The sequence below is a fragment of the Neolamprologus multifasciatus genome, chromosome 12, assembly GCF_963576455.1.
Source record: "Neolamprologus multifasciatus chromosome 12, fNeoMul1.2, whole genome shotgun sequence".
Classification (NCBI taxonomy): Eukaryota; Metazoa; Chordata; class Actinopteri; order Cichliformes; family Cichlidae; genus Neolamprologus; species Neolamprologus multifasciatus.
The window spans coordinates 15,262,957-15,284,812 of NC_140450.1; the positions used below are offsets into that span (position 1 = coordinate 15,262,957).

At 38.5% G+C, this 21,856-nt stretch overlaps 1 protein-coding gene and 1 long non-coding RNA gene across 4 annotated transcripts in view; one reads left to right on the forward strand and one right to left on the reverse strand.

Moving 5' to 3' along the window:
- Positions 1 to 21,856, reverse strand: part of grid2 (glutamate receptor, ionotropic, delta 2) — a 532,677-nt gene that overhangs the window by 151,981 nt on the left and 358,840 nt on the right. For all 3 annotated transcript variants that reach the window (XR_014877276.1, XM_085180825.1, XM_085180826.1), the window contains exons 5-7: positions 15,110 to 15,163; positions 8,578 to 8,751; positions 1,877 to 2,038 (exon numbers count right to left, since the gene is read on the reverse strand). Coding sequence is in view for 2 of the 3 variants with exons in the window: in XM_085180825.1 (XP_085036951.1) it covers positions 1,877 to 2,038; positions 8,578 to 8,751; positions 15,110 to 15,163 (390 nt within the window). In the remaining variant the exon portion in view is untranslated. The remainder of the gene's footprint in view (positions 1 to 1,876; positions 2,039 to 8,577; positions 8,752 to 15,109; positions 15,164 to 21,856) is intronic.
- LOC146506664 (uncharacterized) lies at positions 15,306 to 16,957 on the forward strand. The gene is made up of 2 exons (XR_014877279.1): positions 15,306 to 16,111; positions 16,742 to 16,957. It is a non-coding gene; the product is annotated as an uncharacterized LOC146506664 (long non-coding RNA).

Below are 21,856 nucleotides of genomic sequence, written 5' to 3' on the forward strand. Positions count from 1 at the left end.
TTCATAACATGAGTAAATGCCAATGTTTTGATGAAGACAAAACAGTCAGGAATTTACAGTCTGGGCTGTCCAGGCTTCAACACACACCAGGGCTACTGAAAAAATCTCCACTGAATGAATACGCAGACTGTCACAGCCTGCGTGAGAGATGGGGGATCGTGTGATGGACACAGATTAAAAAGAAATTGATATTCAGCATGCAGAAACTGTGCTCCTCTTTTCTCCTGCAGTAGTTGAACACAGGGTTCACAGGGTGTATCACACAATAGATTTTGTCTAAACATTTTTGATGACCCTCTTCTGCACAATGAAATTGATCAAGTATTCAACTCAGGAGCAGAATTTGGAGGGTTTTATACTCATAGCCATTGGGAAATGAATGCTAATGAAATATGGACAATGTCAGAAAACAGCAAACACTTTTTTAGCTTGTTAAAAAAATGGTTAGGCTCTGTTTTTTATATACATAACGACAGTGTAATATGCCTTTTTTATATTCTGGTGAAGGTATTGCAATAAAAAACTGTGGTGCCTTACTGCTCTTTTTATGATTTAAGAGAGCAAGTGTATTATTGAGTGCTGTGCACTAATTTGTATTTCGTCTTAGCACCTAGTTATATGCTACGTTTATAGCATGTGAATCTGAATCTGTTTCATTTCTGCATTCTAATCAGTCTGTAAGGTTTTATATGCATGTCTGTATGGTTTTAAAGTTACACATTTGGGTGCAATGGTGTTGGATTTGAAAACCCATCAGCTGTAAATACAAAAGCTGTTTATTAACCTCAGCATGTGACTCATCTTAAACTGGATTGGTTCGTTTTTTTGTTGAACTGCATCCTGACTTACTCTGAATTAATGCAAACACAGTTAAAGACTAACTCCATGTTCAAGCTGGTTATAAGTTTAGGAACCTAGATCTATTCTGCTCTCCACTGACTGCACAACTATCTGAACTAACATGCCACAGATTTTAATATTGGAAAGAAAATACAATGTTTTATGGAAACTGAATTGGATGTTGCAACACGTAGGCTTATTCTGTGATAGAACAGGTGTTCTATGGCGAGGTCTGTCCGCCATTCATATAACAGTATACGGCTCTCACCGTGGTTTGCTGGAGTTCTAAAGGGTTATGAATGCTTTTTGACACCTTTCAGACTGATACACTGATAATCTAATTGGATACACCTTGAGGCGACTTTTGTTGTGATTTGGCGCTATATAAATAAAATTGAATTGAATTGAATTGATACAAACATTGGACAGCTGGCTGTATTTGTGAAGTAGTTAGCAGTAAACAAATCTCTGGATCTTATTAAACTGGGATCAGATTTAATAGGATATAGTTGTTTTCTTGACTAAAAGCCACAGGAAGCTGTAGGTACTGACTCCATATTAATGTCTTAAATGTATCGTACCTCAAGCACCATTAATCTCAAATACTAATTATTAGCCATTCTGGTTGTTTCAACCTGTCAGGAAGCTATTGTTTATTTTCACCAATAATCACCATCTTCACTGTCTCTGCTTGCACTCCTGTGACACATGCGCTGCATTACTGCGTGAACTTCTCATTAATGGTAATTGATGTGTTTAAGACATTGCGAAATGAAGTGAACAGAATACGTTGCAAGTATGCTCCCTAAAAAAGGTTCACAAGTCTTTAACCACATATGAAAAGTTCTTACTGTATGAACTGAGGATGCTTGCTTGCAGAACAACAGCCAGCTTACCTCTGTGCCTACATCTGTGTATACTCAGGTAGACTGACCAGAGCAGCCAAGTACACATTATGCTTGCACACTTGGTGAAACACCTTCCTGTAAGCCTTGAGAGGAAAAAACACAGTGTGGATTTCTTCACCATTTTATACCTTTTTGACAGTATCCAGCATACTCTTGCCTCCCTGCCATGGTTTGGAGTTCTTCCTGATGCAGCTCAGACTGGCCATGCTGTGCCATTTCCTGTCCTCCAACTTTCTGTGGAAGGTATTGGCCAGCAGTAAGACTGTATCATAGATGTAGCGGTTGGTGATCTACAGAAAGAAACATAAAAAGGAAGATAAAACAAGGCAATGCAACTTGAATTGTGTGAGAAAATAAAGACAAACTTGTAATTAGTAATAAGTTTCACAAAACAAACAGTCCAAGCCTTTCCAGGTTGAAATGCTATTAAAATTAAACAATTTATTTCCAGACAAATCCAGCAGCTTCTTGATCAAAAAAGAAAAATATTACCTTGTCTCCGTCTCCTTAAAATCAACAGTATACACCCTGACTACGCAGCCAACATTGTTTTTGGGTACACAGATGCTTATAAGTAAGAACAAAAAAAAAGCTTTCAATATTAAATTCATTAATGTACTGAAAGGTTATTGACACCAAAACAAAAACAAGTAGGAGACGGGAGGAGTCCACTCATTCTGTGATTGATCATTGTGTAATGTACAGTACCAAGCCTCTTGTCTCTGTGTAAATGGGAATGGGGTAAAATAAATGAACTACAATGATTCCACGCCTACACACAAAAAAGCAAGCAAGCAGTGTGGATCCACTCACATTAATGGACAAATGAATACAATCACACAACACAAGCAGAAGCCTTGATCTCTCTAATATTGCATTTTGCACACCAAAAAGAGGCTTTGAACACAATATATTTTTAATATATTATACTACACAGTGTTTAAATCTTCTCCAACCTTTCAGCCAGTACTTCAATTGCTGTGAAAAAGTATTTGCCAACATCCTGATTTATTAGTTTTTTTAATATCTGTCACACTTAAACGTTTCAGATCACCAAACTGATTTTAATATTAGACAAAGATAGCCCGAGGAAATACATAATGCCCATAGCTCTGAATGAACTTTAACCCACTCTTCTTTGGAGAATTGGGGGGGTGCTTTGTTTTGAGTCATGCTTTGTTTTGAGTCATTCAGAGGTGGAACTGTTGCAGTACACTTGACCTTTATGATGGTCGAATATGCTCCTTCATTATTTTCTTCTTTTCTGGTAGAGAGCAGAATTCATGGTTCCATTATCTGTCCAGGTCCTGAAACAGCAAAACCCAGACCATCACACCACCACCACCACGTTTGAGTGCCGGTGTGACGTTCTTTTATGAAAAACTCCTGTACTAGTTTTAGGCAAAATACAACTGGACAAAAACCTTCCAAAAAGTTCAACTTTTGTCTCGTTAGTCCACAGAATATTTTTCCCAAAAGTCTTGGGGATCATCAAGATATTTTTTGAGAAATATGAAACGAACCCTGGTATTGTTTATGGCCACCAGTAAATTTCTCATTGGAACTCTCCCATGGATGCCATTTTTGCCCAGTCTCTTTCTGACTGCTGAATCATGAATTTTGACCTTAACTGAGACAAGTGGGGCCTGCAGTTTTTTAAATGTTGTTCTGGGTTCTTTTGTGACCTCCTGGATGAGTTGCCGATGAGGTCTTGGAGTAATGCTGATAGACTCCAGGGAAGTTTTCTCTATTTGTGGATAGTGGCTCTCAGTGTGGTTTGCTAGTGTTCCAAAGGCTTACAAATACTTTTCTAACCCCTTTCAGGCTGATAGATGTCGCCTAGAAAAATGTGATTACATTTTTAATTTGTGATTTAAAAGAGGGGTCTAATTACTTTTATCACACAAGACCAGGAAAGTTTGGATAGCTTTTTTCCCTTAACAAATGAAATCATTTGTTAAGGGAAAAAAGTTGTATTTGCTTGGGTTATCTTTGTCTAATAAAACAAATTCTTTAATTATCAGAAACATGCCAGTCAGACAAACATTAAAAAAAAAGAATCAAAGACGGGGACAGATACTTTATCCCAGCGCTATAATTAGCCATTTTTGCATGGCAACAAACCCTTGTGTTTGATTCATTCCTACTCAGGTCAAAGATGTTATTCACTGAATAATCTTCAGATATTGTTAAAGTAAAAAAAAACAACAACCAGCAAAACATGAAAGCTATGAAAACATAGCTGTTTATATTAGATGGGATATTGTAATTCAGACGCAGACATTCATGGCCAAAGCCTCACAGTATATAACAGCCAAGCTTACAGGTACACCTCATACAGAATAAAAACATTAAATCATAAAATGTAAGGGATGGAACCAGGTTTTTTGGTTTCTTAAAAAGTTGGCATGGGGGATGAAAGGATAACAAAAGATATTGTCTTTCTTACTGCTTATCAAATTGTTTACTGACAGTCAGGACAAAAGGACATGCCAAATTTTCCTCACATCTAACTTCTTTCAAAGTATCTTAGCTTTCACAGCATTGTTTTATGTCTTCCACGTGGTGATTTTCTTTATCGTTCTTTTTCTTTTAAAATTAAAGGGAAACTCTACTGCTCCGTGGGGAGCTTGGTTTTGGCTCTCCGAGCAAGCTTTGTATGAGAGTGTGTGTGCGTGTGCTTGTGTGGTCAGCCTGAGTTGATGTGCTTCATTGCAGTGTGAAATTGGGCTTCTGGGCCACTCTCTGACCACTGAGCTGATCTGCTTCCTCAATCTCAAGCTCGCTCTCTCCCACTCGCTCTCTCTCATGTCCTCCTCATCCTCATCATTGTTTTGTTTTTCATTCAGCCATTCATCAGTATGCATATGGAAATGAACATGCATGCAGCAAGTGCATGACTTTTGAGATCACTCTTTTTGCTAGACACCCAAAAACACATTGCCCTTGACTTAAACGACTTACACTTGCATGTTGACACCTATATTACATAAACACATGCATTTCCTTATCTTTCCTCTATGAACGTCTACAAGCAGCTAGCAGGCAAAAGTCTAGAAACAAACTCTTCCAGATATCCAAATGTTTCAATGTGATTCTAACATTCATCAAACATGTTCCTCCAGGGTCTTGTGCATCTACATAAATCAACAGCATATTAATTTAATTTGATATTTTTGTCTTGACACATAAATGAGACTGTGCTCCCTTTTCTCTGTTCATTTGATGGCAGCTTGATGAGTCACATAAAAATAAAAAAAATACATATATTGCGTATGTATTGCCACCCCAGGGGCCATTTACAAAAATAGTAAACAAAATGTGAAGATGGAAAAATAAACTGTCACTCTGTGTTTTCCATTGCCGTACTGTAAATGAAATGTGAGGTCTTACATAAAACTGCATAAGGATGTGGTCAAAAATAATTCATTTTACAGGTTAAAAAAAGCCTCAGTAACAATGGATGGATGACTGGACAACATCAAACCAGCAGGCCTGCTGTAATTGAAAGCTTTAGGATCAAGTGACATATTTAAATGTCATACTGAAACACCTGTTGCATGTTTAAAAGATGCAAAAACAGAGCAAGGCAGAGGAACATTTGCCCATAGTAGTTTCTGTCTCTGTTTAAATAAACCCACATTATTCAGACACAGTGTGAACCAGTATATGTAATGATACTGGAATCTACTGCATGGGTCAAAATTAAATACAGCCATCACACATATAATTACATGCCCCCCCCCCCCCCCCCCCCCCCCCCCCCCCGCCCTGTGTTTGCATCCTCTTTCCTTCGTTCCTATCTGCTCCCATCTCTCTACTCCCTTACCTATCTCGTCATTCTTTTCTTGGTGTGACCGGGCGAAGTAAATGATAATTGCTTTGCCCCAATCTAAAGGAGGCTAAGAAAGGATTTTTTCTGTCACCCAGACCAAGGAGCTGTCTAGCATCTCCAGTCCCCTTCTTCTCTTTGGGAATTTATTTTTTCTTCTTTTTGGGATAAAGGTCCTGGTACTCTGTTTTTCCAAGGCTTTATTTATTTAGCTTTCCTGCCTCATTAGTTTGGGAAGGGAAGTTTTGGGTCATAAGGCTCATTTCATGGATGGCCAGTCTTTTTGTCTTTTTTGCTGCTAAAAACAAATTGGGGTGGCATCATTTTCACTGAGAGTCACAAAAAAAATAGCTTTTACTTTTTGTACACTTTGTTCTGTTCTAGAGAGAAATTAAAGTGGAAATGAAAAAGTGACAATTTCTGAAATTTTCTGGAAACCTATTGGAAGTTCAAAATGTGAAATTTCCCTTTTATAAATATATCCGGTCTTTAAGTGATGACATGATGATTCCTCCTTCCGGGCCCAAACTACCCTGTGTTTAATAGCGCTGTTGTGTTTTTAACATGTTTTAAAGCTTTGTATCTTGTTCTATTTAATCTCAACAAGCACCTAAAAACAGCCAGTGATCACTGTCGGCATCTCTCGGTTTTTATTACCGCTATTCATTTTAAACGTCTTGATGCATTCTCAATCATCCAGGAAAGTAAATCTCCAAAAGTTGATTCTGTTCATCTGGATGTAGCGTTTTCAGTGGAAGAAACGTTACATTATAAACAGTACATTATGCAAATGTACTGTTTATGACATTGGAGAAACCTGCAGTCAGCTGAGACTGAAGAAGTCACTTGGATGAGTGACGATACCTTTCTTCCACTGAAAACGCTACGTCCAGATGAACAGAATCAACATTTGGATATTCATTTTAAAGCTTAGTTTTAAAAAAACTTACAATGCAACTACAGCCCAGCCCATGCAGCAGTATATGAATGACTAACCTGTATTGCCGATGGATTATCTCAGTTGTTCTCCTGGCTGAAGTTTGGTCCGTTTACAGCATCCTGATTGACTGCATTTGTCCCTGACCATCGAGAATCCTCACGTTAACTTTTATCAAGTGGAAAAAAGTTGGCGTTCATCCTCCAGCTTCACTGTTTATATTATGCTAACATAGCTGTGTCACTAGCGATCACGTAGCACATCGTTATATACTAGCCAAACCTCAGTAACCCTACAATCGCCACTGCTGTTTACTTTCCTGTCTTCATTTATGTTGGAAGTGATAGCAGAGCTGTACGTTTTAATTTGTTTCAGAAATCCCTCAGTCAGAACATGGTATATTTATATTTAGATGGAAACTAGCGAGCTAACTTCCTGCTAACCTCTAACTTTCATAGATTTTATAAATTCTGTTTTGGTGGATGTCTGGATGCTAAACCTAATTGTTACACCCGGTAGAGCAGCCACACTGATTATTTTATTACAGATGAAATAATTTAGACAGTTTTTCAACTCTCAGTGATGCCGACTTTGGGACCTGCAGCGGAGTTTGGGCCTAGACACAGCTAATTACGTCCGACATAAAAACCGGATTCTCAGCTCAGTCTTTTGTCAGATAGAAGTTTTAGGTTTAAGTGTAGGGTAAGTCTCTGTCAGCTTTCCATACAAGGAACTGTACAGTTTGTCCAATTCTTTATGAAAGAGCCTCTCAAGCTGCATCGATTTGAAAAGAAAGGATCTTCAGGCCTCTCCACAGATGGTAAATGGGCTTGTAGTCTGCTAAACCATGTCTTTCTATATTTGGCTTCATTCTTCTTTTCTTCTTTTCACACGTTTCAGTTCCCATAGCTAATGTCCATAGCTTTTCTTTCGTCAGACCAGAGAATCTTCTTTCTCGTGCTTCCTTTAAATTATGTTTGTCAAACTCATCAAGCAGTCACGTGCATTGTAATCAAAAGCTATTGAGTTTTACAATTCTTCTCTTTTACCATTGTGATTTTTAATCAAAATATAGGAGTTTCTTTTGTTTGCCACTGAGCCACACTTTTTTGTCTATAGAGAGTGGACATTGTGGCTTGGTTTTTGTGGTCACATGTGGAAAAAAAAACAATATATGCACAGCTACTTGGTGGACTGGAGCAGGTGGATTTCTGTATACACATCAAAGGTAAAGCGAAGCAAACAGGATGCAACTCAGGACAATAAGTTGGCAAGTAAAACTTCACCATGACAACGATCTGCCTTGACAGTATCAAAACAAAAGGAAACAAAAAAAAATATTACATCATTAAAAGCAGAATGTGTTAGAGGTTTGCATTTAATGATACACTAGAGCTATACCAAGTGTATTTAAAGTCACTTATTCTCATTCACAATGTCATCAATGACTGGGGGCAAAGATTTCCATCGACTCGACTGTATTCCCACTGAACATCCATCTTTTCTTACCCGATTTAATTAAACTGGAAGGGGACAACTTGTCAAAGACTAAGCCACAAGCCACTCATCTCAACTCCCTACAATAGCTTGAATTTTGTTGACAGTTTTTGTGAGCAAATTTTCTGCTCGCTGTGAGTGTACGTCAGCCAGTAACCGTTTCTGCACAATTTTTCAGCTAAAAATTAAAAACAAATGATTAGAATACACATATTTTTCAGTGAGTCATCTGTTGCGTTATAATCAATCATCTGTCGATTTCTTTCTGTAACATTAGGCAAGCCTACTTCTCAAAACAATCACTCTTTTCACAACTCCTTAATGGGTGTAATAACTGTTCTGAGTAATGAACCCTTGTTGATTTTGAAGTTATTTATTTCATAGCTTGAAATATAAAAGACATGTATGAAGAAAAACAAAAAAACAAATGTATGCCACATATTTGAGTATTACTTAAAAAAATCACAAATAACAGAAAAGTGTTCTTGGCAGTGAGCAACAGAATTTGGACAATTAAGCTAGTATTCAACATAATACTGAAAATCAATAACCTGTCAACTCACCTCTAGCTGCTGAGCCTTTGGGTTTTTAGGGTCACAGAGGGAAGTGTTAATTCTATGGTTGTGTTTGACACAGCGCTGGGTTGTGTTCTGGGGCATTGGGAACATCTGGCGCACCAACGTCAGCCGACCGATAGACTTCATGACTAACTCCTGCAAGTCGTAGTCCGAGATCTCCTGAAAAAGGGTAGAATAGAGGAATAGGTATAGGAAAGGAAAGAAGGGATGAAGTAAATGTAGGTATGTAATTAACAACTTCATTATGCAGACATAAAGCCAGCATGAACAAAATACAAAAGAACTGTAACTGCGCACACAAAATAAAAGCAAAAAAAAGAAAAACATGGTTGAATATTACACCTCAAAAGCCTCAGATCTAATTCCTAAACAAGTAAAAGTTAGGCCTTGTTTTAGATACCCTATGTTTCTCATTATCGCCACACTGAGCGATGAAAAGCTGTCTACATCATATGCAAAAATAGTTATTAGATATGAAAAGTACAAGTCAGCCTATGGAAAGAGGAAGAGAGAAGGGTAAAAAATATCCGCGTGTTGGTCTGACTGTGCGCATATGTTTGTTATGTGCACACATGTGCGTTTGCACGTACTCTGTATGTCCTTGCAAAACCTTGGGGGAGGAATCACTGCTAATTTTAGCCCTAGGACACACACTCTCCTTCCCCGCTCTCCATCCATGGATCTCCATCCATCCTCCATGCAGAGGGTCATGTGGTGATGAGATGAGAACTGACGTTTATCGTCCCTGGTGGAGGTAATGCTGCCATCAACTGAAACAGCTTTTACTTCCTTTGTATGTGTATGCAGTGATTGTGTTTGTGTGTGATTTCATGTGTCTTTTGTGCCCATGCCAGTCTGTGCATAAATCAGTCAGGTTTTTTTTTTATATTTATGAGATTGTTTTTAAGCCGTACAATCATGAAAAACCCTTATGATTCCCTTGTGTATGCACCTGAGTCTGCTTGATAGGATTGAAAGGACTCAGATTATGCACATGCACAAACAATCCATCACACACACACTTTGTATTAGTGAAGGGTAATATTATAGATAACACACCTCATTGACTAATAGGAATGGATTTTAATTGAGTGTAATTAACGTCCATTAAGACCCGTGAGTCCTCATGGGATATGATCAATGGTGATTAGAGGTTGTTTTATATGGACTTTATTAGTATACCCAGTGTCATCTGCACTAATAAGGATGATGTATTGCCTTTGCAATGGCCCCTAGGTCTCCACATCCACCACCAGACACAAAAGTATTCATTTGCTTCTGCTTAGAAGTTGATTTTCAAGTTTCTGCTTTCTATACTTTTTCCTCTGTGGTCATATTTTACTGGAACCAGATGTAGTTCTACAGTTGATTTAAATTATTTCTAAAAGTTAACAACAAAAGAATGGAATTTATACCTTGACAAATTACTCAAACAACTTAACATGTTTAACCTTGCATTAACACTCTGCGCTCTGAAATATCTACTTTCTAAACAGTCCAAGTAAGGAATTCGTTTGCTGGCTTAGGGGCGAAAACGTGGCAAAAATCCCAAACAGCTGAAGACATAAAACCCTGAAGGGGACTGAATTACAAAGCCAACAAAAAAAAGAAGATCCAGAGCAGAGAGAAAATGCTGAAAATTGCTAAAAAGGCAGATTTGTGGGCCGAAAGAGAATTAAGATGCACAGCAGGCTGTCAAGGGCATGCAAAGAAAGATCGGTAGACAAAAATTATCCAGAGTGCACCACTCAAAGGATCAAATGCAAACAAATATAGATGAACCAACACACAGCAAAAACAGAGACAAAGACACACTTAATTGGGAGGTTTGAGGTTTGCCCTCTAAAGGGGGATTTGTTCCTCTTCCTTTGTCATGTTCTGTTTGGCTCTTTGTCTGGATCTCCCTGGGGATAAACTAAAGTGACATCACCCAGTGTGACTTTCAGTGCTCTGAAAGTTGTTAGCCTTTTAACAGCTAAGACAAAATGAATATGACACATGGATGCACATACAGTAGACTGGCGTGAAGAAACACACATGCTCTCATCTACAACCCAAGAGTCTCGGGAAGGAGAGGGTACTGCTACACAGTTGATATTAACCTCGTATAATCACTTCGCTCTTTTTCACGAGTTTCACTTTACCCCAACCTTCCCTCAGGCCACTAACCATTAACCTTTCATGGACTTCTTCAATCAAAACATTATAAGACCAATGCTAAATGTCTCCGCAACACTGAGTTAAAATAGGGGTGAGGTTCGAGTTGGATTTACAACAATGACCCTGAAACATCCATGAAATAATTACTGCTCATTATCTAATTACCAGCTCAAAATTTTAATTCTTTAATTCCCTCTTTCATGCCCATCGTCATTTTTGTCTAGTTTCAAATTACTTACTCAGTCTTTTAGTCCTAACCAACAACTGAACAAAGGTGAGATTGTTTTATCACTCATTCCTTTTAATCCTCTTAAAGATTAGCATTTAATTACAATATCATTTGGTCCTTATGTCAGTGTTGTGGGCTTAAATTCTACACACCAAGGCCAGCTACCTCAAACTAAACACACTAGGTCAGTCATGACAGCCAGAATGACCTAAACCTAATTTCTGGAGTTCATCATGAGCTGTTTACTCTGTAAACCAAATCCGTTCAATTTGCAAATGCACAACACACCAACACTATGCAGACAAGTTATGAGGCAGGAGCAAGGACAAAATTATGATCAAATGTGTTCTAATTCAGATTTCCAAGCCATGCAGGGAAAGGTGGATAAGAGAGGTGCCACATTTTCCTTCAACAAGGCAAAAAAAAAAAGAAGATCCGACAGTTTCGGCGTAGCCACTTATTAACAACAAGGGTATGAGATAGCTGAAGTCATAGCGAGCAATTTCAAGCTGTGGACACAGTATGCACAAATGTTGACTCATTCTCTCCCAGCAAGTCCTTCTGGAGCAGCAAATAAAATTGTTCTTTAACTTAGCTGAGATTGCAGCCTTAAGTTAGAGTCACTTTGTATCCTTAATCTGTTTCCAAGAACAATAAATGAAACTAACCACCACACAGTAGGCTTTAATAGGGTTCAATTATGCGAAAGTCTGTAGAATGTTCTTAAATTGGACAAGACCTCATAATCCAGCAATTATATTAAAAAAAAAGAAAAAAGAAAATCTGAATAGTTCCAGTTACATGGCTTTCATAGTGACGTGTTAAGCTCCAAATTGACAGAAAATGCTAATCTCAAAGCATCTTATTACTATCCATTTTTCCTCTGAGAGGCAGAAGAGATAGACAAATGGAGCGAAAGAAGAACAAAAAGGAAACGGGTGTGAACATCACAGAAAAGATCAAGAATAACGAATAATGGGGAAATTGTGAAAGAGCGGGGTCAATAGTGGAGTTATCCTCCAAAATGTAAGGGGCAAACAGAGAGAAAGAGAAGTCATGAACATCTCTTATCACTTCTTCTCCCCACACCCCTCATCCTCTTCTCCTGAGAAGAGCAAAGGAGATGGGTAAAGGAAGGATGATCAATTATGAACTGTGAACTCCCCCTCAGTGGGGCTGTCTGACTGTTGGCTGTAGATAAAGCACAGTTATGACAACCATACAGTACCCTCTCATCCATAATAATCTACAGGGATGGAGAGGACTTTCACACATAGGAATATTCATTCTCCACAGAAGAAGTACAAGAGGACATTCTACATGACAAAATATTTTAACCACTCATCTATTTTAAACACCCTCTGAACCATTGCATGTGGCCAATGGAATATAGTGTGTGCATCACAGAAATCTATGACTATATTTTTGTCTTGATCTTTAAATTTTATGCAGGGAGACTTGGTAAGCATTGATTTTTTAGCATAAAAAACTGTGTGTGTGTGTGTGTGAGAGAGAGAAAGAGATATAGGAAACAAAGAAGCGCTGTCATTCACAAAAGTCTGAAATAGCTTAGAAATTAGCTTTTTTTTTTAAAGTCATAGGTGCCTGACCACTCTTTTTTGCTACCCTCAAAGTAAAGGATTATCTTTTTTTTTTTAAATAACTAACAAGCAGCTACTTGAGTTTTGCTTATGAATTTATAATTAGTAACAAACCACAGGCAGTACAAAAAGAATAGCTAATGATTACGCAATTTGTAGAGAATGAATCTATATTAGCTGCGGTGCTTCAAACATATTCATGATCTTATCATCACCTAATGATTCATTCATTCATTCCAATCTGTTCTTTGGAAACGCAGTTTTATCTACTACACACACTGGTGTGAAAAAGTGTTGGCCCCTTCCTGATTTCCTGTTTTGGTTTTTTTTGTATGTTTGTCACTTAAATATTTCAGATAATCAAAGAAATGTAAATATTTGACAAAGATAACAAAAACATTTGAAATGAAGGTCTTTATTATTTACGGGGAAAAAAAAATCCAAACCTCCATGGCCTTGTATGAAAAAGTGATTGCGCCCGCCTCTGGTGTGACATCTTTGGAAAGTTCAATTTCTTTAGTCATACCCAGGCCTGATTACTGCCACTGTTCTCAATCAAGAAATCACTAAAATAGGATCTGCTTTACAAAGTGGAGTAGACCAAAAGTCTCTTAAAAGCCAGACATCATGCTGTGATCCCACGAAATTCAGGAACAAATGAAAAACAAAGCCTTTTCCACATGTGGAAAAGGTTATAAGCCATTTCTAAAGCTGTACAAAGAGTAAGGAGATGGGTAAGGGTTTGTTGTGAGGTCACAAAAACAACCCAAAACATCCCTCCTCCATCACTGTGCTTGACAGTTGTTATGAGGTATTTGTGGTGTGGTTTTATTGTGTTTCGCTAAACGTGACACTGAGCATTATGGCCAAACATTTCCACTTTGGTTTTAGATGTAAAACATGCAGCCATGCTCTTATATAGACCTATTCTGTTCCTGCTGTAGGCAGGAAAACAGCTGTGCCATGGACCAGTCTTTGTTTAGAATTTTTAAGCAGTTAATAAAAGGCTAGAATGTTGCCAGATGACAGCTTACAGTTTCAAGACTTCACCAGTCTTCCCATCTTTGCTTTTTTTGTAACAGAAGCCTACATTTATGTGACTGGTCCAAAAACTCAGACTGAAAGCAAAGTGTAGTTTATTAGGTTGCTGAATCCGTATTTAGCCGAACAGGCATTTAAATAATGATAGTCTTCTTCACAGACTGCTTGCTACTGCCATCAGAAAAACAAAATATACTAAAACATCTTGTAAAAAAAACCAAAAAAAAAACCAAGCTTTTGTCAAAATCCCTAATGGTACATGGAAAATGGACATTATGATATGCATTCTATTTTATTTAGCAGTTAAGTGACATAAAAAGCCCTGTATGAAGTAATTAACTAATTAAGTTGTTTTTGTCTGATTTATTCACATTTTACATCTGAACAATCATGTTGAATAAAAACCAGGGCTCCCTTGGTTTCCTCCACTCTGTTGAAGTGAAAAAATACAATAAATAAATTTAAAATAAAAAAGGTTCAGGGGTTATCTAAGGTACTGGGGGAGATTGTAAGTGTTACTGGAGCCTCAAAGTCTCAAAATCTCCACAAAACATCAAAGAAAAGAAGATTGGCTGTCCTGCGGAATTAATGGATGTCATGCATTCCAATGCATGAAGAGAAACACTCTCTTTGCATAACCGAGCAAATAATAGGACTAGCAGCAGTTAGCAGCAGTGTTATGTTACAGTTAGAGGCTTGAAAATGGAAGAGAGAGAAAAAGAGAGAAACTACAGTACACTCAAGCATCTAGATATATTTTCTTGTTTTGTCTCACATTGCTTTACTTTCTGTTGTTCCCATAGTGAACGCTGCTTTTTGCTCTTCTCCGATGTATCTGCTTGTGTATATGGTTGTGTGTGTTTTAGTGTGTGGCAGAATGGGCTCCCTGTTGTGCCCTGCAAGTTCATTGTAATGCCCGAGGCTACCAAGACACACTGCATTAGCTTGCAGTGCACATACACCCCCTAACATGCACACGCACACGCAAAAAATGTAGCTAATTCTGCTGTTTTTCTAAAAGGCATTTCTCGCGAAGCAAGATCAAAGATCGGCTCCTATTCAAAATTAATAGGAAATTACAGCCAGCATTAAAGTTTCATTATGTTTCGCTTATGACCAGCACTCACTCTGATCAGCGATCATGAACACGGATGAGAAAAATACACAGGGTGATAACTGTATACTCTGAGGAACAGGAAATTGACTTTGTGAACTGTTTGGGCTTGTCTACAACTGTTAATCCAAAAAAGCATTGAACTAGAACTGATTGTGAACTTTTAAAGGTCATACACCGATGGCATGTGTGTTTTTGTAAAAACTGATGTGAAACAAAAAGAGCCAAGTTTTCTCTCAAATATCTAAAAGATAGGAGTCAAAAAAGGGTTTTGGATCTACAGCCAGAAGTATTCACAGAATAAATAAAAGAACAAGCTCAACACAAAGCATACAAAGTACATGATACATAAATCACTGTCATGGCACTCACCTCGTTAATCAGGATCCAGTGACAATCGAAGGCCACCAGGTTTGTCTCCACCACCTACGAAAACACAAGACACAACATTTTCTTTTTAAATTGTGCTTAATCTCTGTGACCAACAAAGGCAACAGTGGTCAGGCTTTTTATGATTTACAGTAAAATAAATTATTACAGACTTTCATATAAATGCTACTGTCATTATGAATCACGACTTCTAAAGTGTGAATATGATGGTAAACAATTTAGTGGAAAGCTGCAACGGTGAAGCGTGAAGGTGTGAAGCTCGACACAGAATTTGTATCAAAGGTGCTCAAGGTATCAGTCAAAAATCTTTTCAAACACATGCAAATGTAGTCATGCTTGCCTGTGTGTGACCCGAATACAGACTTCAACATCAAGTATTTTATCAGTTTACACAATTTAAGCAAACTTCAGAGGGGATTTCATTTGCTTTTCCTCCTGCAGTGATCTCTGTGTGTGCGAATAACAGAAGACAATAGCAGGGGCAAACAAAAAATGCCTCAGAATTGTGTGTTTTTCAGCCTAGAGAAAAACAAAACAGTCTCCATGAAGTGCAACTTAAATATTTATAAGTGTCTATCTAACCAGCAGCTACACAAATGTTAAACGCTGCAGTGAGGACACATTGGAAAAGGGCTGTCTACAGCAGAGAACAGAGAGAGAACAGTACTACAGTCAAGGCTAAACCTTCAGACATACCTGCAGTACATTTGCACATATCGTACATTCCTATTAAAAGGCTAATTTGCTCTGCTATATATAGCAGTAACAGTTCTTTGTGTGTGTGTGTGTGTGTGTGTGTGTGTGTGTGTTCCTGTCTAGCTATCTTTGTGAGGACCAAAATCTGCATTCTACTATACTTGTGAGAACCAAGAGTCACTTGTGAGGACGCACAACCTGGTCCTCACAAATTTGAAGGCATTTAAACCAGTTTTTCAGGCTCAAAATGTGGTTTTAGTGTCAGGGTTACAATTAGGCTATGGTTAGGTATAAAGAGAGTTTGATTTAGTTCTCTTTTGTTAAAGCTTTTGGTGCACGGTCCTAGGGGCCGCTGGATCATCCATACTCTCCTTTAAGGTTCCTGATAAACTTTTCTGCTCCTCTTCTCCTTCCCTCGACGGTCCTCTTTGGTGAATACTGTAGTCGTCTCTTCTGACTGACTAGTCCTTGTATTGAGTTATTGTGTAAACATTCAGCTTATGAGCTAACGGGAAGGGTGGTATATATATAAAAATAATAAAAAAATTCCTAAAAATAACTAAAAACATTATATTAAAACCAGAAAGGCAGACAGATTCCTCTATCAATCTGTGGAGGGGATTTAGCCTCCACAGAACACTGAGTCTTTTTGTGTTTTATTTTGTGCTCTTGAAATTAATTGTGAGGCCATGCACTTGTTAGTATTCCACATTTCCACACAATTTTCTGTTAGTTTTTATAAATCACACATTTATTTACAATCTCTATAGTATACATGCAATATCAGTGCCAGAGGAAACTGTCTAGTCCATCTGATATTAATATAATTTTGCTTATATATTTATTTAATATTTAAACTATAAAAGAAATTATAAACTTTATTTCTACCACTAATAGAATTTTTTTTTTAGGGGTTAGGGTTAGGCATTCATTTTTAATGGTTAGGGTAAGGGGCTAGGGAAAGCATTATGTCAATGAAGGTCCTCACTAAGATAGGGTTGTGTGTGTGTGAGTGAGTGTGTGTGTGTTATTCGTCTGTGATCACATTTAACAATGACATATGATATGAGGACATCAATGACATGATAAGTAGATATTTTTGTTTGTGCGTGTGTGAGTGTGTGTGTGTGTGTGTGTTTGAATAAAACAACAGACTTCTCATTAGTATTTGGAGTATTCGGTATTGATCTATTGAAGCTAATCTAATTAGCTTTGTCTTTAACACAGTAATCTAATTCATTACTTTTACCAAAGTCAGTAATCACATTACACTTACTAGCAATTAGTTCAGTTGTGGTAGATAAATGCTCGAGGTTTGCATCAGTGGCAGAAAAAAACAAAACACCCCAAAAAAGACAATTATGAGATGGGAAAAATAAGAAACTGGTAACAGGAACAGTAAAGAGTCTGCACTTATTAGCATTTATATATTATGCATACTATATTTATATCCCATTTAACCTTTGCTAGGATCCACAAAGAGCTTTGTTATGTGTTTCTCATTTAGCCATTCACACACTGGCAAAGGGCTGGAGCTGGCGAGGTGTTTACCTGCTTTCAGGAGCAACATGGGGTTTAGTATCTTTCCCAGGGACTCTTTGGCACATGAGAGCGATCAGCCCTCCAACCCCATAACTAGTGGACAGCCTGCTCTAAAACCTGAGTCATGGCCAACCCCATGCATCTTAAGCAATGTCATGGTGGACTGCAAAATTAAACATTTACTGAACAGACTGAACAGAGATCAGAGGGTTGAGTATTCCTACCTTGCTTTTGATTTTCTTCTGTCAAAAACACTCACCTTTGCTTTTTACCTCTTTTGTCTCTCATTTTCATCCTCCCAGAACCACCCTCTAATTTTTGTTCTCTTATTGTTGCTCTCCCCTCACCTCTCATCCCATCATCGGGCTTTAATTACTCACTTCTCACTCTGTGACTGCTCCTACTCCTTTTCTTCGCTCGCTCTCAGCCCTTCTCCCTTCAATCCCAGAGTAAAAATAGAGTGCCACTCATATTATCATTAGCTATAATTGTCTAGGTGACTATAGCGCATCACGTCATAAAACACTTTTTAAACAAAAGGCAACAGCTGGAGAGGTTGGCAGTGTGTGGCTAATAATGGTTTAATCTCCCACCGAATCGCCATAAAACTTATAACACAGAAGGCTGCTGTAAAACACTCGACAGAAAACATAGTTTCGACACAGACAAGGTGTAAGGCGGGGAGCAGAGTGACTGAGCTGTAAGACACAATATTTTTCTTAATTTTTGTTTTTTCTGTCAGAACCTCTGTTCCCCTCTACTTTCACTTATTCCCTCCATGTATGGGATCTGAAATGTAAGTAATGTGGTTTTTGTCGTTTTGTCCTGTCACAAAGTTTCTGTTTATCTCCACTGAAAAATTGAATGAGTGGGCAGCGATAAAGGCAAAAAGGAGAGGGGAGAAAGACAACACAGGTTTCTCAAACTCAACTTTTCTCGTCAGCTCTCTTTCTGGCTTAATGTCCTTTTTTGCAGTCCTCTCTCTTGGTATTAATTATGAGTATTTGAGTGGGATTGCTTGCAAAATTTCTGCTTTTTAAATATGAAAAACTTCAATCTGATATTTTATTCAAGATCATGGGAAAGTGTATGTGCTTGGACTGCAACATTGCTAAGCCAGGAAGTACACCACAAACAAAGTTTTTACAGCAGAATATTACTTTGTAATGAGCTAATAGATGACCTTCACCTGTCAGCGGTTTCAGTTTTGTGGTTATCTGGTGTCGCTGCTTGTACGCAACTACTGCTGGTTCTGTAGTGAGTGCTTCCACTTTTCCCATTATGACCTCCCTCTAGCATCCGTATGGACAGATGTTTTAAGCTAATTAGTGAAATGGAAGATTCATAGAACTAGACATGACTCCTCAGGGGTTGGAATTGTTCAATACACTGTCTCAGACAAACACACACACACACACATATTCACACTCATACACACACAAGAACCAAACACCCACAGCTACAACAATTACTGCTGCTAAGTCCCGAGGCTAGTTTGTCTGTGTGCTTGCCCTTGTGTATTTGTCCAGATGTACACACACTTACAAAACATCACAGCCTTCGTGTCACCAATGGAGGAAGGTAGGGGGGGGTCACCTGGGCATCATTCCTTTAGTGATAGCAAAGAAATCCTTGTGACCTCTCGGACCACCTTCACAAAAGCTTCAATTCGCCACAGTTCTTCTTCTCTGAAGTCAGAAGATCGCACTAAAACCAGCTCCGTGGTCTGAGACAAATCCAATCACCCAGTGTCGATATAAGTAAGCCTTTTCTCAAAGTCTGAAAGCACACACAAAGAACTAAGACTGATCTGTAACATCATGCTACAGCGCACACCAGTCTTGTACGTGTTTATCAAGCGGCCGTGGGACAGCCAAACACCGTTTTGATCCTGCAAATGACCTCTGCTCACCCGTCACTCCCGAAGGAGTACAACAAAGAGAAATTGTTGATTTTGGCAAATGGTTTAGCTTGACACACAAGTGTCAGGGTTTGCCGCTCACACAGAGGTCTGACTTGACAAAAGAGGGCGTATTGCTAATATTTTACTCACACACGTTATGCTAATGCACACGCATAATAAATATGAGCCTATACAACACATTTTAGACAACTGTTCAAACAAACAAGGATATACGACTTCTTTTACAGACTGCTGTATATTCCCTGTATAGTGGGGCACTCTGTGTGAGAGGTTACGAATGTAAAAGCAGTGGTATGATGCCTGAAGTGAGAGAGTGGGTACTGTTATTGAATAAAGTGCTCTAAATTAAAAATTAGTTGTGTCATTTAATTTCATGCACTATTTGTGATCAAATCAAGCAAACAGCCTACAGCCAACCCTCCAAACTAGGCATATCCAACTTCACATTTAAACATGCAAGCACAAGCTGTGAATTTATAAACACACATACAAAACCACACAAAGAAAAAAAATCTATAAACACAACCACAGTGATCCATTTCTACTTCTTCTTCTTTCACAGACCAGCCCCTGTTGCATTACTTGTCTGGAAAGCAAGATGTGCTATATGATTATGCGCCTACTGACACACACACACACACACATGAACGCTGTGGTTCATCCAAGTGTGTTTCTTGATTACTGTAATTAATTTATGTTCCTGTGCGTGCACATGTGTGTGCCGGTCTGCGCTTGAGATAGGGGTCTGTGATTACTGTTATCATCTACAACCCTTCATTCCACCTGGAATCATAATATGAAAGACACTTGGACTAGAACAGAAGAGAAACTTTAGGAAAACATGAACAGATCAAAGAGAAACAAAGAGACAGATAAAGAAGTTTAAAAACTGATGGAGTGACACAATGCATTGTAACCAGTGTTTCACTTCATCTTTTTTATTTTCCATATTTTCGTATCAATGATATTTCCAGCTTTTTTTATCATCTACTTATCTGCTCAGTCACTGTGCTGCTGGAAAATTAAGCTACCCAGTGATTTGAGAATGCTTAGTTAATCAAATAAAGTTATATTTGTGGCAGGGTTTATTTTCTTACTTAAAATATTATGATGGAAATCAGAGTCAGGACTCAAAAAGCAGAATCAGAATTAAAATCTATTAAATCTAAATTATACACAGTAAAACAATCCTGCTGTGTTGCATTCATATGAATGGTTTCCAGTTTGTTTATTACCAGAGCTGGGAGTCTCTCTAGTTCCCACTTTTGGTTTTGATTAGCATGGTTGTCCCACTGTCAGATCAAGCTAGGGATACTTTCTACATAGTCATCTATCATTAACTTGCTCCTTCTTTAGCGACTCTTCCTGTTTTCAAATCTAAGTTACAAAACATATGAAAACTGCAGCCAGCTTTTACTAACCCATTACCCCCATTTATTCAGCCCGCTACTCAGCCTCCCTGTGCATGAAATAAGCATTTAGCACACACCAACTGAAGCACTTTTCCCCGAAACATACAGTAACTGCTGTATGTCAGCACCTCACCCACATTACTCCCACAGTGTGCTTTATGCATGATGCATGGTTGAGATTGTGTGTCTTGATGTCAAGCACCTCTGTGCGTACTGTGCTAAAAGACAAGATGGCAAGCAAAGGGTGGTGCATTATGACTGTGCTCAGCCTGAGCACTGCCAAAAATGTAATCCACGGAGCAAAGCAAACAGACTTCAGCAATTACAGTGCTAACACACTAGACTTCTAATGTTAAGCCTCTTTTTTGTGTACATAACTGAATTTCAAATGGTGTCCCACACCACATTCACCCAAATACATCATCTTGACATTAGATCCTGTTGTCCTCCTCTTGTGATACCTGCTTGTCATGTAGCGACAAAAACTCGCCTGACATGCATGTATCTCTGCATCTGGGATATGACAGTCATAAATGAAGCACTAAATTGTCATGTTAGATAGTGCCTTTGGGAAATAATACTGTGTATCCTGATTTACTGTATGTCTGTGTATGTAGAGAACAGACACACAAGACACATAAATACCTTTTACACAAGCAACAGGCAGCTGTTTGCTAACACACAGTAACTGTTGTGTTTTCAAGACTTCGGTGTGTCTGAAAACCTGTAGTTATAATGTCACGTCCGGTGTGGCAGACGTGTGGAGTTTGTAGAAAAGGACCCAAAAGGCGGCAGCTCTGGTGCAGGTGAGTATTTATTTACAGGAGTGGGTACAAACAGCAATGGTGGGTGAACATGAAACTGGAAAACTAACAAAACAAACCAGAAACTAAGATGCAGGGAGGTACGGCGAAATACACGGAGAGACGCAGGGAGACTGAGGGGAAACAACACAGACGAACCAGCACGAGGACGAGGTAACACACACTATAAATACACACGGCAGGAATCAGGGGATGGGAAACAGGAGGGGAACACACCTGGAAGACATCACAGCTGACGAGGCAGGGGAAACGTAAACAGAACACACTGACATAAGACACAGACTTTCACAATAAAACAGGAACTTACACATGCAAGGACACAGACTAAGAA